Below are 16709 nucleotides of genomic sequence, written 5' to 3'. Positions count from 1 at the left end.
ATTAGAATTTACCAAATACCGCCCAGTAAACCTAAAGATCTCTCGGGTTCTCTGTTTAGTAGGACCGACTTGATCAGTACCCGCCATTTTGTTTGACGTCATTAAAAAAGTTACCATCGCTAACAGAGTTCTAGTTCGTCTGCAGAAAAATCCACCTATGGTAAATTTTTTCGGCAAACTTTGGTACCATTGGCATACCAATGGTAAGAAATTCTACCAGCGGCAACTTTTGTTAGCCAACGGCAGTACTCTGAACGCACCCAAAGGTTGTTTTGTCATTGGTTTACCAATATGCTGTTCACAGTTTAAAGGCAACCAATTGCACCATTGTTCAACACTGGTGCCAAAGACAAGCCAATGGCAAATCGATATTTGTACCAATAGACGAATTGTGAACGCACCTCTAATGTGGGATTTAACTAATTACAGTAAACTGTTACCCAAAATAAAACAAAATTAAATAGTGGACCTATACACCTACTAAAGTGTAAGTGAACAACTAAAAATTCGTAGTATAATACTTTTTTATGAAAATGTGTAATTTTCTAACAAAGTATATCACCATATAATTTACAATGGGCAAAATGGTTGAAGCTGAGGAAATTCGGATTTTCGTGAAATGTTTAAGGTATGACTATGAGCACACATCTGCCCCACAATTTTTTTTTTCTAAAATAGAAACCCCTTGATGTTGGTTTTAAACTGAATCCTAAATAAAGAAAAGGGTTCACCTTTGCCTTTTTCGGCCCTGTGAATTTCTGAAAAATTGTTGGTAACTGCGTATCTATAAAAAAGACGTACAATTTTGTGGCTAGTCAATGCATTATGACGTCAATTTCATCATTACCTGAAAAAGTTACTAAAACAGCCAATTTATGAAGCTATTTTTCGATATTTGATATAGAGCGCAACCTCTGATCTAAAATATGCAACTAGTACTAGTATATGGTAAAACTGTTTCTGGGGATTACATAAGACATGTTTTATTTTTTAGATCAGAGAGTGCGCTCACATTATTTTTCTTCACCGAAAGTACTCAATTATACCTGTATATCTAAAAATCCAAGAACATTGCAATTTCATAAAGCCAGTTCTCCTAGACCTGGACTTTTAGGAGAAATTTTTAATAGAATATGAAAACACAAAGTCTGTATTTTATTTTAATGCTTCAAATGGAAAATCTAGTTATGATCAATCAATTGGTATATCTACAGGGCCATTTTATGCATAAAGTGAACCGACTTCTTTGGGGCAGGCCTGTGCTCTATATAAAATTTGACCATTACATCCCAAAAATGTGATAAATCAAGCAAATTCCTGTATCTCTATGAGTTTGGGGCTGTAGATCTCAGGTATACAAGTACAGAACTCCAAGATTGTTTTCCTATTTGATAAACTACAATACCTAGACTATCTTTTAAGGAGGAACAGGACCTTTAGCTTTAAAAAATTCCTGTCAATGAATTTTTTTCGTATTTTTTATATTACTAATTTAATATGTACTTAACATTTTAAAATGGTCCTGTCATGGGATTTCTTGACTTATTTAAAAGATATCGCCCCACAAATACCGCCCTGTGTAGAGTTTGTATGGAGTTTAGATACTTCATGTTTACGGGCCCATGACGGAGTCCGTCATGCGAATTTTTACGCACAAACGATAAATATTATAGATAACATTATAAACTCAAATATTTCAGAATATTCATAGTGTTTAAATTATCTGAAAGCAATTGTTTTAATTTTATATAGTATTTGGGTGGGATAATTTCTGCATTTTTCAAGGCAGCTTCAACGACAAAAACCTCATTGGGAAAAAATTCTGTCAATAAATATTTTTAAATGTACGATTGAATGTCAGTCCTTCGTCGTAATTATTTACTGCATAAATATCACAGGGTGAAGCTTACCTAAATTTCGCATAGGACATCGTTGAATTAGACGTAAGCATGATAAAAACACTTCATGTTCGTATTTTCCGAGTGCGGGAAATCAATTGTGACGTCACACGAAAACGTAAACATTCAAAATTATCTAAATAGAGAGAATCTCTGCTACTAAACACGAAAAAATATTAATTTTAAAAAATCTTCTCCAAAAATTTATCACGATACATTGACTGTGACCTGTTTATTATGAAATTAAATTGAATCATGACGGGTGTGTGTACTTGATCTCGCTGCACTGAAAATTCAAACGCTACGTCTATGACCTCACTGACGTCAAACTGCAGGGTAAAGAGAAACAAATGTGTGGATTGGGCAACTTCACAATATCTAAATGATGGCAAGATCTTTAAAAATTTTATGAATAATAATTTCTAAAATTAAACATGTTAAATGTTAACAACAATTTTAGAATTTAGAATAAAATTCCACAAGAACTGTTGATTTTAACAACGTTTAACACGTATATCATCACCGATTATGACGTAATATGTCTTTTTAGTCATGTGACATGTGCCCTGTCTCCCCTTAAGCAAAAATATTTGGCCAAAACTTCAGTTTTATTTTGACCATTTTACAGGGCATATTTTGACCCTTCGTGGGCTTAGCTCTTTTAACAGAATTTTCAATTTTAGTTACCATTATAACATCATTCATCAAGATAAAAATAATGAAGACATTATGTATCTAGCTGTATTCTACTTGCTTGCCACTTTATATTATAATCAGACTAAAATTATATTTGAAGTAACATTTTAAAGTATTTTACACAAGTTTCTTTTTTTAGTTACCAAGGCTACATCGTTCAGGGAAATCAAAAACCGATTAAAAGAATTATGAACCTCGGTGTAGTCTACTTGTGTGCCAAGTTATATTGAAATCAGACCAAAACTGTAGGAAGAGTAGAATTTTGAAAAATTGTTTACAGATAGACGGACAAACGAGCAGCTTTACAGACGGACAGACACATTACTATTCCATAAGCTCTTCTAGTCTCTGCCCAGTACTACTAAAAAGGTTATCAGAACGGAAAAAGCTGGTCATCTCGTTTGATATACAATTAAACTATTTAGTATTCTCTTATCGTCTACGTAGTAAGTAAGCAGGCAAATGTGTACTTCAACTAGAAAAACGCGGGAGAAAAAAAGTTGCGACTGCATAACCGCGAAAGAGAGATATTTTATTCACATGTAGTGTCTTTGCCATCAAATTTTTGTATCTGCATTTTTGCCAACGAAATTTCCCTAAAGGCGTGGCCCTTGGGAAAACCATATGAGGGAGTTCGTAAATATCAGAATATACTAAAAATTGAGTGGTTATGATTCTTTAAAATAAAAACATGGAAAAGCCTGGTTAGTGCACTTAATATTTTTGAGGACATTTACAAATTTTGTTGAAAACTAGTTTTGCTGAGTACCTACCCAAGTCAACTTTCGTTTTGATCTTCCTAAAACAACTTTTAGCGCATGCTGCAAATACTCAGATATATTGCCGTTAAAAATCTCAATAAAGTAAGAAACGTCTAGTAACCTGTCTTACAGTATTTGCCAGTGTTTGACTTTCTCGTCTATAATTACTTGCTAACTAATAGCATAAATGAAGTCACGATGAGCCATAATATCTGTGCAAAGTTGTCGTTTGTTCCTTTCTAAGGAAGCCCTAAAAAGGTCATATTCATAGGCTATCTTATACAAAAGCACATCAGAAGTGATTTTAAGCTGGAAAGAAATTTTGATTGGCTAAAGGTCTCTTTTTAAAATTACATCGAAAAAGAATCATATCATTTTTACCAAAATAATCTAATAAGACAAAGTTTTTTATTTACTTTAATATTTTAAAAACACTAGAATTCAAATTTTAAACTAGCTCATTTTTTTCGCCTTGCTTTCTGTCTGGTATTAGCACATAACATGAAACAAATGGAGATATCGAACAATATTCACGATCAAAATTCTAGAGCAAACACGGACCTCCAAAACAAAGAGGTGGGATCAGGTGCCATGGAATAGTGAGCATCCCCTGCCGACCGGTCACACCCGCCGTGTGTTCCTTGTCATGATCGGGAAAAAACGGAAAAATCCCTCGTCAATCTAGTGTATATAAATAATGGACTAACAATTAGTATGAAAAACGTCAGTCAGCATTTGACTCATTGATAAAATGTATTTGCTGACAAGGTCTGGTATCGACCAAAGAACTTACGAAATGATGGCTTTTCACGAGACTGCTGATATCGGTGTTTCATGAACTTGGTTGTCAATAATTTTGAAAATTGTTTATACGTAGAGTGTATCTAATTGTAAGGCCATTATTTATACACTGATGTGACGACAGATTTTTCTGTTATTTCCCGATCATGACGAAGAGCACACGGCGGGTGGGACCGGTCTGCAAGAGATGCTCACTTCTCTCTGGGACCTGATCCAACCTCAAATGTTTTGGAGGTCCGTGCTACCTCTGCTCCTATTTTGCATTGTTTGAAGCTCATCTGAGCTGAAAACTCAAGTGTGCTTTTCTGATCACATTTCGTCTGACGTCCGTCTGTTTGTCCATCTGTCTGTAAACTTTTCACATTTTCGACTTCTCCAGAACCACTGGGCCAATTTTAAACTTGCCACAAAGCATCCTTGGGTTAAAGGAATTCAATTTTTTTTCAAATGAAGGGTCACGCCCTTATTCAAGGGGGGATAATTCAGAAATAGTGAAAATTTGATGTTATGTTTTGAAAATCTTCTTCTCAAGCACCGAACCACTGTGTCAGGAAAGATGAAACTTATAGGGAAACATCCTCAGGTAGTGTAGATTCAAGTTTGCGTTGCCACAATGGCTAATCAAAGTTTTACATAGAAATATATAAAAAAAATTCTTTAAAAAATATTCTTCTCAAGAATAGCAAAGGCATGATTGATCATATTTATACGGAAGTATCCTCAGGTAGTGTAGATTCAATTTTGCTCAAATCATGACCCCCAAGGGAAGGGCGGGGCCACAGTAGCCGGAATTTGTTCACATCAAGACCCCCTGATCTAGGGCGGGGCCAAAATGGTCGATCAAAGTTTGACTTAGGAATATAAAGGATTTTTTTTTAATCTTCTCAAGAATAGCAAAGCCGAGATTAGTATGGAATCTAGTTTGTTCAAATCATGACCCCCAAGGGAAGGGTGAGGCCACAATGGCTGATCAAAGTTTTACTTGGGAATATACAGATAAAATATTTCAAGGACAGCAAAGCCATGATTAGTCATATTTTAGTTGGGAGGGGGAGTCACAATGTAACTTCAAATGTTAAGGGGAATAAAGCCACATGTAGTCAAAGAAATATGCAAGCATCCTTAGATCGTGTAGATTCAATCCTTTAAGGATTGGTTCGGACCACTTTTGGGTGTAAACTTTTCAATAATAAAGTGATTTCTGCATTTAACTTGGCCATCGTGCTCAGGTGAGCGATGTGGCCCATGGGCCACTTGTATGCATTTTGATATTGAATACTGTTCGTTATCTCCTTAACCTTCATCAGGCGTGTTGGCTCTTGCATAAGTTGGGTTAAAAAATTCTGTTTTGAAATACCATCCTCAGAATACATTTATAAGCAACAGCTCAAATTCCCTCCAGCGGCATGTGGTGACGTCTGAATATGAGTGAAAAAATTCTGAAAGGGACGTAAAACATTAAATTCAAATAAAAGCGGTTCATTCACAATACCTGCAAGACTTATATGACTAACTTTAAACATTATTGATTAAATAACTACGAATGAATACTTTGTTTGGAATACCGTTTTTACTGTAATTGTTACTATATACAAATCCTATATTGAACACACTTGCTAAGATGTATTTGTATCAGGGGAATAATTTGTCAATTTCCTTGAAATGGATGCATGTAATCTTTAATTTTCCTAAAATGGGTTTCATTATTTAGTGATATATGTAGCAACTAATCAAAACCATTAACATTTCTCAATATATGTCATTGGAGATACATGCAATTGTGACCTACAATGAATGGGTTGCACTTTGGGATATATACAACATTTACCTTTATTCGTACTTACAATTAACAAATAAGTATCCAAAATAAATTTTTCAAACCATAAAAAGCCAGTTGGGTAAGATAGTGTCATTGCATCTTTTTTCTTATATTTTTGTCCCAAACTGTACTACCGTCTGAATAACAAATACACAAAGAAATACAAGGATTGGAAACAAGTTCTTGCAACTTACAAGTTGCTTCTCTTAAATATTACAATGTCGTTTAAAAATTCATAGTAGAGTGAATTTTTGAAGCAATACAAGTATTACATGTAACTTTAATGTCAGATAACATGACAATTACCAAAAGCTTTATGTTCGTCAAATAAGTATGAATACGAGATTAGCACACGGTTTTATTACCTTCATAATTGTAATTGCAAATGGCACCAACCATACTAATATACTAAGTATTTGTATGAGTGTATCAATAGTGACAAATTCTTCAATCATAAACAGTTTGTTGAAAAAAAAACTTTTTCCATCATTAAAATATTTCCTACAAGCAAAATAGAATTGATACACATTCTCATATATACTTGCCACATAAACATTGAACACCCATTTACTAGATGAGGACAGTAGCAGTTTATTGTCCCCCAAGACTGTTTCACGGGAAATGGTTTCTGTCGAGGTGGACAAAAACCCTACTATTGTCAGTAAAAAGTGTTTTTTTTATTCTACCAGAGCAGACTTGTGTCGTAACGAACTTGATAAAACAAGAGTTCCGAGATGAAAGTAGGAGGATTGGATGTTGTCATGGAATAGATTGATGACTTTTTTACCGTGTGCAAATGGCACAAAATCTATTTCACAGTTTATACACATGTTTGTATGTATACATATTTGATCCCGTAACTCCATTCTATCTCTAGTGATGTTGACACATCCTACATATGATAAACTCTCATTGAAGTCCCGCCTTTTCATAACCGTTCAAACAAAAGGTTTCTTTTACTATTCCTTTTAAATTATTCAGCCCTCCATGAAATCTTCTTTTGAACAGACATGTTTTTCAATACTCAAGGGAATCTTACTAACTTTTTTGTCGACAGTTGACAAGTATTTATGGAGAGTTCAAAAATACTTTAAGGAGGAGCAGATAAATATCTCTAAATTATGATTTCTTTTGAGACTTTCCAAATACAGTTTTAAATGTTCTCACGATTTTAGATCTTTTTATTTGTTTTCCATTATCCTCTGCTATTCTTTCTAGTAACTTTGCTTTCTCTTTGTCATCAAATAAAGAAAAATGAGTGATAAATTCATTGTTACATTTTCCTTGAGGTCTTGCTAACTGGAGAATAATGTGTATTCCACAATGATGTACAAATGAACTTCGTTCTTCCTTTATTTCTGCTGACTTTCTAAAAAGAGTTATATTTAACAAGTCGTGTTTGAGTACTATGCTTTCCTCATCTTTACAGAAAAACTCCGGATATTTTTCAACAGTGTTATGTAAACTAGCAGTTGTTAAACTCGCATTGACCAAACCTGCCCAGTCTTCAATACCCTGGTATCTACTGCAAACAGTAGCATACATGACATATACAAGGGTATAAAAAAAGTTCTGGTTTCTCCTCATACATAGTTTTAATACTGGTGATTTCGTAAACTCATCATTTGAGAAGAAATGATGGTCATGGTAATGAATACAGTAAATTGAAATTAAAAATGGATTTCCAACTAGTCCTAGATTTAGGAACAGCTTTGCTGACACAGATGAAAAGGTCATATTTTTAAACCAACATTTTGAATCATGAACAAAATGCTCATCTTTTTGTTTCTCTTTCCAAATTAATAATAGTTCTGCTTGGGTGTGTTCATCCAATCTATGAACCATCTTTCATTTTGGAATACCTCCGATGCACATTCTCTCAAAACCATGTCATATACATGATTATGAATACCAAGCACAATTTTCAAATGTTTACCATACATTCCCCTTTTCTTTTCAATTATATTCTGAAAGGCTGCTGGACTTTCCAATGAAGATACATCAGATAAAGATATCCCCCCGTCTCTCGTAATCTGATGGAAAAAGCTTATAATTAAATGTTCCAAACAGATTGTCACAACAAAGCAATGTATTTACTACGTCATTGTTAATGAGTTCAAAGTCGTCAACAAATTCCTCCATCCATGTAGTTCTCCATTGTTTTTCTTTGAATTGTTTTTGTATGTATTTCATGGCTGTTGTTTTACCACATCCGATGGCCCCTTTATAGATTACAAGATCTGAAGTCTCCAATTACTGTAGAGCTGACTTTATACTTTCTGTCACAACTACTTCATCCTTAATGGTGCAGTCTTTTTTCAATCATCAAAACTACATAAACAGATAAAAACTTCGTTTTACACCACAAACAGAATTGTACTAAGTGTCAAAATGAATTTTTACTTGATTTTACAGATACTAGAATTTATTTTATCCTTCTGTATTTCGGAATTTTTTCTTTGTATAGCTAAACCTATACGAGCCTTTACTAGTTCTACACTAGTCAAAACAATAATGATACAAAAATGGATCTATAATTCATTACCACAGTACATATTTATTTGACAATTTTATATCCTGATTTCCCTTGAATTTTTATTTGAAAATTTTATATCCTGGTTTCCCTTAATTTTTTTTTTACTTTTAAGCATAATTTTACCACATTGAACTCTCCTTACTCAGCTTTAAAACCATACTTCATTTTCTATTTACATTTGTGTTATCCACATACAATATATCGTAGAGAAGCATTTCCCTAAAACTAGAACTTCCCTCCAGAAATTCTCACTAGAGTTAGATTTCCTGAGGGGAAAAATCCTGCCCCATGGCAGACTTTACAAATGGGAAACTTACTCGTCACATTCATTTTACCCCCCTTAAATTTATTAAATGCTAGTTTTAAAAAATACATTCTTCAAAGGATGTGGAAATATGTTGGATTTTAAGAAATTATTGCATTAAGATTTACATGGGTTGCTTTATTAAAATGTTGAACTATATTATATTCATGTATACTGCCCTTTCATTTTCAATAGGTGAAGCCAAGTTTTGAATAAATAATAAACTTAATTAGTATGGTCATATTGAAATTAAAATATGTATAATAAAAATTAAGTTAAATTAATAGCCCAAATATGATCTCAGTAGTAATTTAAAAATAGATCTTATAGCTTAGTATCTTTTCCATTATAAATAATACATACATGTATTTTCAAATTTTTTTCAGAAAGGAAAAATATTATGATATGTAGTGCAGAGATTTTCTTGCTACTAATGAGGGAGAAAGAAACATACACATACTCAATGGTGACATTCTACTCTAGTGAAGACCCCCCTATAAAGTGCATTTCTGTTGGTGACGTCTACTCCGAAACTCTGATTCTAAAGTTTCTTTGGATGATTAAATTTAAAGTTTCAAATACATTTTCATCTTAAGATTTGGATTCTTTAATGTTTTATCCCTGCACAGAAGACAGAATATATATTGTTAAACATTTTGTTCTTATCTGCATATTTGCAAGAAAGCCCAATTTCAGCATCAAGACCAATAATCTGAGCAAGTTATTCTATTATTTCCTACGTTGACTATCAGGTATTTCAGCTCTGCACACACACACTCTCACACATATATACACTATACCTTTGTATTTTGTTCTCACATCTTTAAATGTTTCATCTTCTTTAAGGCCGGTATACACGATGAGATTTGTAGTATAATACAAGTATTATAATACTTTTGTTCATAATACTTTCCTGTACTCACGCTAATACATATCTTTTAAGATTGTAAATAAACTACGTATTCCAACGTGTTTTCCCCACCGTATTTCTCTCTCTGTCAAAGTAATAAAAATGGAGAATGAGGCTCTCTCATCGTACTATGCACTGCTTGATATATTCCACAAGTCCTCTTCCCCTTCCCATTAAGTTTTTCGATGTCTCTACTTGTAAAGTCGAGATTAATATTTACCATGTGCTTTTTTAATAATGATAAAAATAGGATGACCCCTAGTGTCATTACATTTCATTGGTTGAAAGTGATAGGTAAGTTAAGACTTGTATTAGCAAATAGAGCATTGCTCTATTCTTAATACAGTTTTATAAGATTCGAAAAATCTTATACACAGTAAGATTTTGTATTTTAATACAAATCTTATAATACAAATCTTACCGTGTATACCGGCCTTTACTTGATTTTCTCTCATGAATTTCCCCATATTTTTCAAACATTCTATTAAACACGTCCTGCAACTGTGGATAGTGGTGGTCATTGTCGCAGTATTGATTCCACATTGACTTAATCCTTTCTATGTCCGCTTCTTCAGAGTTGTCATCATTAGGAGGCTCATAACCCCAGCCTTTACCTGGTGGTTTTATATCCTTATAGAAATTGGTCAACAAAGCTAAAACTAAATTCCTGTCGAAATTGTCGTAATCATCTTCAGTCTTCACATCATTCAGATCTTTAATAAGGTCTTCATTAAAATGTGCTTTTAAAGATTTCGAATACAAAATTATATTTTCTTGTAACTCAGTCACCTTCAGTTTAGTTTTTAATATTTGAGGCAAGAGCCCTTGGAGCATCAATAGCTGCTTCTCTACAAATTAAAAATATTTACGTATATAATGATCTACATCGGCCGTATTGCTCACCTGAGACTATTTGCTGAGAAATAACAGAAAACAATTGAGTATTGAAAAGAATGAATGTATGTGGTCACAAATAAACACCCCCAGAGTAAAGGGATTAGGGTTGATTTGTGTACACCTGAATTTACACTTTCTAAGGATGCTTCTATATGTCTAAGATCTAGACTGATAATTGCTTTAGAAGATTTTTCAACGTTTTCTATACAATTGATCTTTTATAGTGACTGACTCTGCAACCCCCCCCCCCCAAACAAAATTGATTCTACACGTCCTGAGGATTTTTCCATAAAACTATGATTAATCATGACTTTACTATCCTGAGAACAAAAGATAAGAGATTTTCTTGCTAAAATTTGATCACTTATCGTTGTCACACCCTAGCCATAGGCTCATGATTTGACCGAGCAGATTTGAATCCACACTACTTAGGATGTTTCCTATAGAAAAATAGTGCATTAAAATATCATGACATAAAACAGATGTGAAAGACTCTATGTTGTCTTTTATTTTGGATAACATATGAATGGAAATAACTATTGCTAACTGATAAATCGTCATGAATACATCTAAATGTCAAGCTGAAAACCAATGCTTTTTCTTTTTCTAATGCAAAAGTGTTTACTTCATAAGAATATAAACATGGGCAATCAGAGGTTACAGAGCTCACCTCAATAAATGTTTTGTTTAAGTGAGACAAAGTCCCATACTAAACTTAAAATCTAGTACATGTAGTGTGCACCTCTTGATGCAATATTTGTGCAAATTGGTCTGATAGGGCTTGCAATGTCTTATTTAAAAACTTATAATTTATTAGTGTGACCCCTTGATGCAATATTACACGTTAATAAAGTGAAGTAAAGTTATTTGTGCATTAGTTTTATTAAGGCATTGATACAATACACAGTGTAATGAAATTAGTTTCAGTTATAATATACATTCTAGACATCCCTTACACTAACATAATTATCCAAACTAAAAAAAAACATAGGTAATCAAAGATTACGAAGCTCACCTCGACGAATGTTTTCAGTTTAAATAATGCAAATCTCACATTATATTTTCTTTATAGTTAGTATGCATCTTGATAACAATATTCCTGCAAGTTCTGTTTAAGTAGGTCTTATAATTCATTGAAAGTTGACCTGTTCTAAAATCAATAATCAAGAGAATGTCTTTTCTTCTATATCCAAAGCAAGTCTGCAATTATCAATCTCTAGATGCAAGTTAAATCATAACAGGCCATAAAATTACAGAGATACTCCAAAAACATAAGCTTGGTCACTTATTTGAAAATTGTAGATTAGATCCAGCATCCGAAACGAATCTGGTAGTGTCCATCCCTAGATGCATCATCCATGCACGTTTGGTCCAGGTAGGGCTTATAGTTACTTGGGAATGGACGTGCTCCAAAAACTTTTAATTAGCCTGGTCAGCACTCATCTGGAAAATAAAGGTCAGATCCAGCATCCGAAGCTAGTATGGCAGTATCCATCCCTAGATGCATCATCCATGCAAGATTGGCCCAGGTAGGCTTATATTTACTTGGAAATAGACCTGCTCCAAAACTTCAACCTGATCACTCATTTGTATCCCTTTGCTAAAGGGTCTTTCTGTACACTTTTATCTAAAGTTTCAAGGGTTTTTTTGAGTCAAAATACTTCAAAAGATAGTTTTTAAAGATATTCAATTATAATATTACTTTTTGGTTTTTGAATGCTTTTTTCCTTTTGTCTTTCCAATTCTTTTTAATAACTTCGCTCTCTCTTCGTCTTCAAATAATGAAAATCTACTGACGAATTCATTGTCACATTTTTCTTCCGGTCTTGCTAACTGGAGAATAATGTGTGTTTCACACCAATTAACAAGTGAACTTCGCACACGTTTAACTTCTATTGCAACTTTAAAAAGCGTTATATTTAACAGTTCATGTCTGAGTTCTATGGTATTCTCATCTACGTAAAAGTACCCTGGATATTTCTTAACTATCATTTGAATATTATCATATGTTAAACTCACATTCATTGTACATGCCCAAGTTTCAATAGCATTGTCTTTTTTGCACGCAGTAACATACATAACATATGCAAGTGTATAGAAAAGTTCTGTATTTTCTTTTTCCATGGTGCTAAAATAATTAACAAGAGTTGATACTGGTGATTTTGTAAAATTATCATTAAAGAAGAAATAGTGATTGTGGCAGTACATTGAAAGTAAAAGTGGATTTCCAACAAGTCCTTGACTAAAGGATAATTTTTCTGACACAGATAAAAAATCCAATGTGTTGAACGAACAATTTGGATCACAAACACAATGGCTTATTTTCCGTTCTTCTTTCCAAATCAACAATAATTCTGCTTGTGTATGCTTATCCATATCTATAAACGTGTTTTTGTTTTGGAATAACTCCAATGCATACTCCTTTATAACCATATCGTAAACATGATTATGTATACCTAGCATGATTTTCAAATGATCACCAAAGATTTCCCTCTTTTTTCTAATAATACCCTGAAATGCTAATGGACTTTCTGATTCTGATTGAAATATATTACAACTATATGTTCCAAACAGATTGTCACAACAGAGCAACGTATTTTCAATGTCTTCCTCTCTGAGATCCAAGTCATTAACAAATTCCTCTAACCATACTGCTTTCCACTCCTTTTCTATAAACTGTTTCTGTATGCATCTCATGGCTGTTGTTTTACCACATCCGATGGCCCCTTTACAAATTACAATATTTGATGTCTTCAATATCTGTAGAGCAGAGTTTATACCTTCTGTCACTACTACTTCGTTTTCAATGGTGCAGTCCTTTTTTAGCAACGACACTACATAAATACAAAAAAACTTATTTGTACGCTACAACCATAGCTGTACTGTCACAATGAATTGATACTTGAAAAGTTCCTCAGAATTTTGTTTTGTATTTTGGTCTGCTTGTTTTTAAGCTTAATTAATTTTATATTGGTTAAAAGAATTTGTTACAAAAAAGGACTTACAATTCATTAGCAAGGTTCACATTTATTTGAAAATTTTGTACTCATATCCCTTCAGTATCTTTTTTTATTTTTAAATGGCATAATTTTCTCACAGATATGGAAATATTATCTGATATTTTAGCTCTACACAGTCGCATACACTATACCTTGGTATTTTGTTCTCACGTCTTCGACCGTTTCATCTTTACTTGATGATCTCTCTGCACTTGATCTTCTCTCCATTATTTCCCCATATTTTTCAAACATTCTATTATACACGTCCTGCAACTGTGGATAGTGGTGAGCATTGTCGCAGTATTGATTCCACATTGAATGAATCCTTTCTATGTCCGCTTCTTCAGAGTTGTCATCATTAGGAGGTTCATAACCCCAGCCTTTACCTGGTGGTTTTATATCCTCACAGAAATTGGTTAACAGAGCAAAAACTAAATTCATGTCTAAATTGTCGTAATCATCTTCAGTCTTCACATCATTCAGATCTTTAATAAGGTCTTCATTAAAATGTTCTTTTAAAGATTTCGAATACAAAATTACATTTTCTTGTAACTCAGTCACCCTCAGTTTAGTTTTTAATATTTGAGGTAAGAGCCTTTGGAGCATCAATAGCTGCTTCTCTAAAAATTAAAAATATATATGTATATAATGTTCTACATGGGTCGTATTGCTCACCTGAGAGTATTTGCTGAGAAATAACAGAAAACAATTGAGTATTGAAAAGAATGAATGTTTGTGGTCACAAATAAACACCCCCAGAGAAAAGGGGTTAGGGTTGATTTGTGTACACCTGAAATTACACTTTTAAAGCATGCTTTTATATTTCTTAGATCTAGACTAATAATTGCTTCAGAAGATTTTTCAACATGTTTTCTATACAATTGATCTTCTATAGGGACTAACTCTGCACCCATCCCCCACTCCCCCAACTAAATTGATTCTACACGTCCTGAGGATGTTTTCATAAAACTATGATTAATCATGTCTTTGCTATTCTTGAGAACAAAAGACAAGAGATTTTCTTGCTAAACTTTGATCACTAATTGTTGTCACACCCTAGCCATAGGCTCATGATTTGACCCAGCAGATTTGAATCCACACTGCTTAGGATGTTTCCTATAGAAAAATAGTGCAGTAAAATATCATGGCATAAAACAGATGAGTAAGACTCTATGTTGTCTTTTATTTAAAGTTCAGCGTGATACATTATTAAAGATAACATATGTCAATGGAAATAACTATTGTTAACTATAAATCGTCATGAATATATCTAAATGTCAAGTTGAAAACCAATGCCTTTTCTTTTTCTAATGCAAAAGTGTTTACTTCATAAGAATATAAACATGGGCAATCAGAGATTACAGAGCTCACCTCAATAAATGTTTTGTTTAAGTGAGACAAAGTCCCATACTAAACTTAAAATCTAGTACATGTAGTGTGCACCCCTTGATGCAATATTTGTGCAAATTGGTCTGATAGGGCTTGCAATGCCTTATCTAAAAACTTATTATCTAGTAGTGTGCATGATGCAATATTTGTGCAATCTGGTCAGATAGAGCTTGCAATGCCTTATTTAAATACTTTAAACTAGTCACTCATTAAGAAACATGAAAGGAAATTCCAGCATAAGAAGCAAGTGTGTTAGTGCGAATTCTTAGATGTATCATCCATCACGCAAGTATGGTCAACATACATGTAGGGCTTATGGTTACTTGGAAATGAAACTGCTCCAAAAACTTTAAAATTTTTAAAAACTACAACCTTCTTCAACAACAGTAATTTGGTCATTCTTTAGCTAAAATTACAGCATCTGAAATCTTTACTGTTTGTTAACAGTCTGGTGGAAGGCTTAATTTTCGGAGTTTCATTTTTCATTAAAGAAGCTGTTGTTCAAGATATCAAAAAGCCTACCGGTATTTTTTCATTGGTGTATAAAGTGTATGAATAAATGTTTTAATGTTATTGACTTTTGAAAAAATTGGTGATTGTAAATTGTCTAAATGTTCTTTGGAGTTTATGAGAATACATATCTGATTTACAATACTTATGGAGTACCTGAAAAATGAGCACAGTACGTATGAAGTTTCTGATTTACAGCAGGTAATACTTTTGTAAGGAGTAGAGAATATAGACTTCTTAGAGCATTTGCTGGACCAAACAATGTGTCTTTGTAAGGAATTTTAAAATCTACAAATCCAGTATAGCTAGGAAAGATTGAACTCATCTTGGTTGACTGGAATATTGGTATACTGTTAGCATACGCCAGGCACCTAGCAACGGGGGGTGGGGGGTGGGGGGGGCATTGTGTGGGAGGGGCGGACTGCTCCCTTTTTTTCCAACATTACTTATACTATAGGAAATGTTCATTGAAAGGCTGGTTGTCCTCCTCCCCAACCTATTAGTGATGTACGGAGAATGTAGTTTAATAATTGGTACTGAAAGTAGTTGGCATTGAAAAAAATGGCCTACCCCCCCCCCCCCCCCCCCCCCCCCCCAAGAAATCGGATTTTCGACTTTTTGGGCAACTTTTTTTTTTTTTTTTTTTTGCTTGTCAATTTTTTCAGGTAAGTAAATATATTTTTTTTTCTCTGGCTGCCCCCCCCCCCCCACTTTCAAAAACGATGCTACGTGGCTGTACGCAACGTAGTTTTAAACTTTAATTTTCTCTCTCCCTGTATAATTTAAGAGTCAATAATTGTAGGACATTGATGTGCTTTTATGATGTCTGGTAATGCTGTTCACCTCTTCTGATCAAAGGATCACTTCATTATAAATAGGGATTTGACCTTTAGGACCGGGCTTGGTTTTTTTCTTTACTAAAACCTTGTCGATTTCCGTTCTGATTAATGACATTAGGCTAAATACATCTAACAATTTGTTTTTCCTAAATCTTTATTTCAGTGAGTAGAGGTAGGAGGAACCCTTACATTGATTACCTGAGTTTGTTATCTCCAAATGTAATAATTGATATTTTTCTTTACTTGCATAGTACATAATGGTAATGTTTACTGCCTCTGAAATTCTATTATTTATGTCTAGGCTATTTTATCCGTGAATAAAATAAAACGTGATTAATATGTGGGAGTAC

The 16709-nt window shown here is 33.5% G+C and overlaps 2 protein-coding genes across 5 annotated transcripts in view; one reads left to right on the top strand and one right to left on the bottom strand.

Moving 5' to 3' along the window:
- Positions 1-16709, top strand: part of LOC134278990 (RNA N6-adenosine-methyltransferase mettl16-like) — a 99068-nt gene that overhangs the window by 1140 nt on the left and 81219 nt on the right. The window lies entirely within an intron of this gene.
- Positions 1-16709, bottom strand: part of LOC134278984 (uncharacterized) — an 82585-nt gene that overhangs the window by 50718 nt on the left and 15158 nt on the right. The window contains exons 9-10 of one of the 4 annotated variants that reach the window (XM_062761296.1): positions 13774-14241; positions 11479-13456 (exon numbers count right to left, since the gene is read on the bottom strand). The exons of 2 other annotated variants lie outside the window; for them this stretch is intronic. In XM_062761296.1, coding sequence (XP_062617280.1) covers positions 12321-13456; positions 13774-14241 — 1604 coding nt within the window. In that variant the 3' untranslated portion in view covers positions 11479-12320. Of the gene's footprint in view, positions 1-11478; positions 13457-13773; positions 14242-16709 lie in introns of those variants that run through there. One more of the 4 variants, XM_062761297.1, reaches the window with a different exon arrangement.

Source organism: Saccostrea cucullata, unplaced genomic scaffold (genome assembly GCF_032062105.1).
Source record: "Saccostrea cucullata isolate Sc308-1 unplaced genomic scaffold, CSIRO_AGI_Scuc_v1 ctg755, whole genome shotgun sequence".
Taxonomy (NCBI): domain Eukaryota; kingdom Metazoa; phylum Mollusca; class Bivalvia; order Ostreida; family Ostreidae; genus Saccostrea; species Saccostrea cuccullata.
Note: the sequence above shows the minus strand (reverse complement) of the source record. Positions and strands in the feature narration are given on the sequence as shown.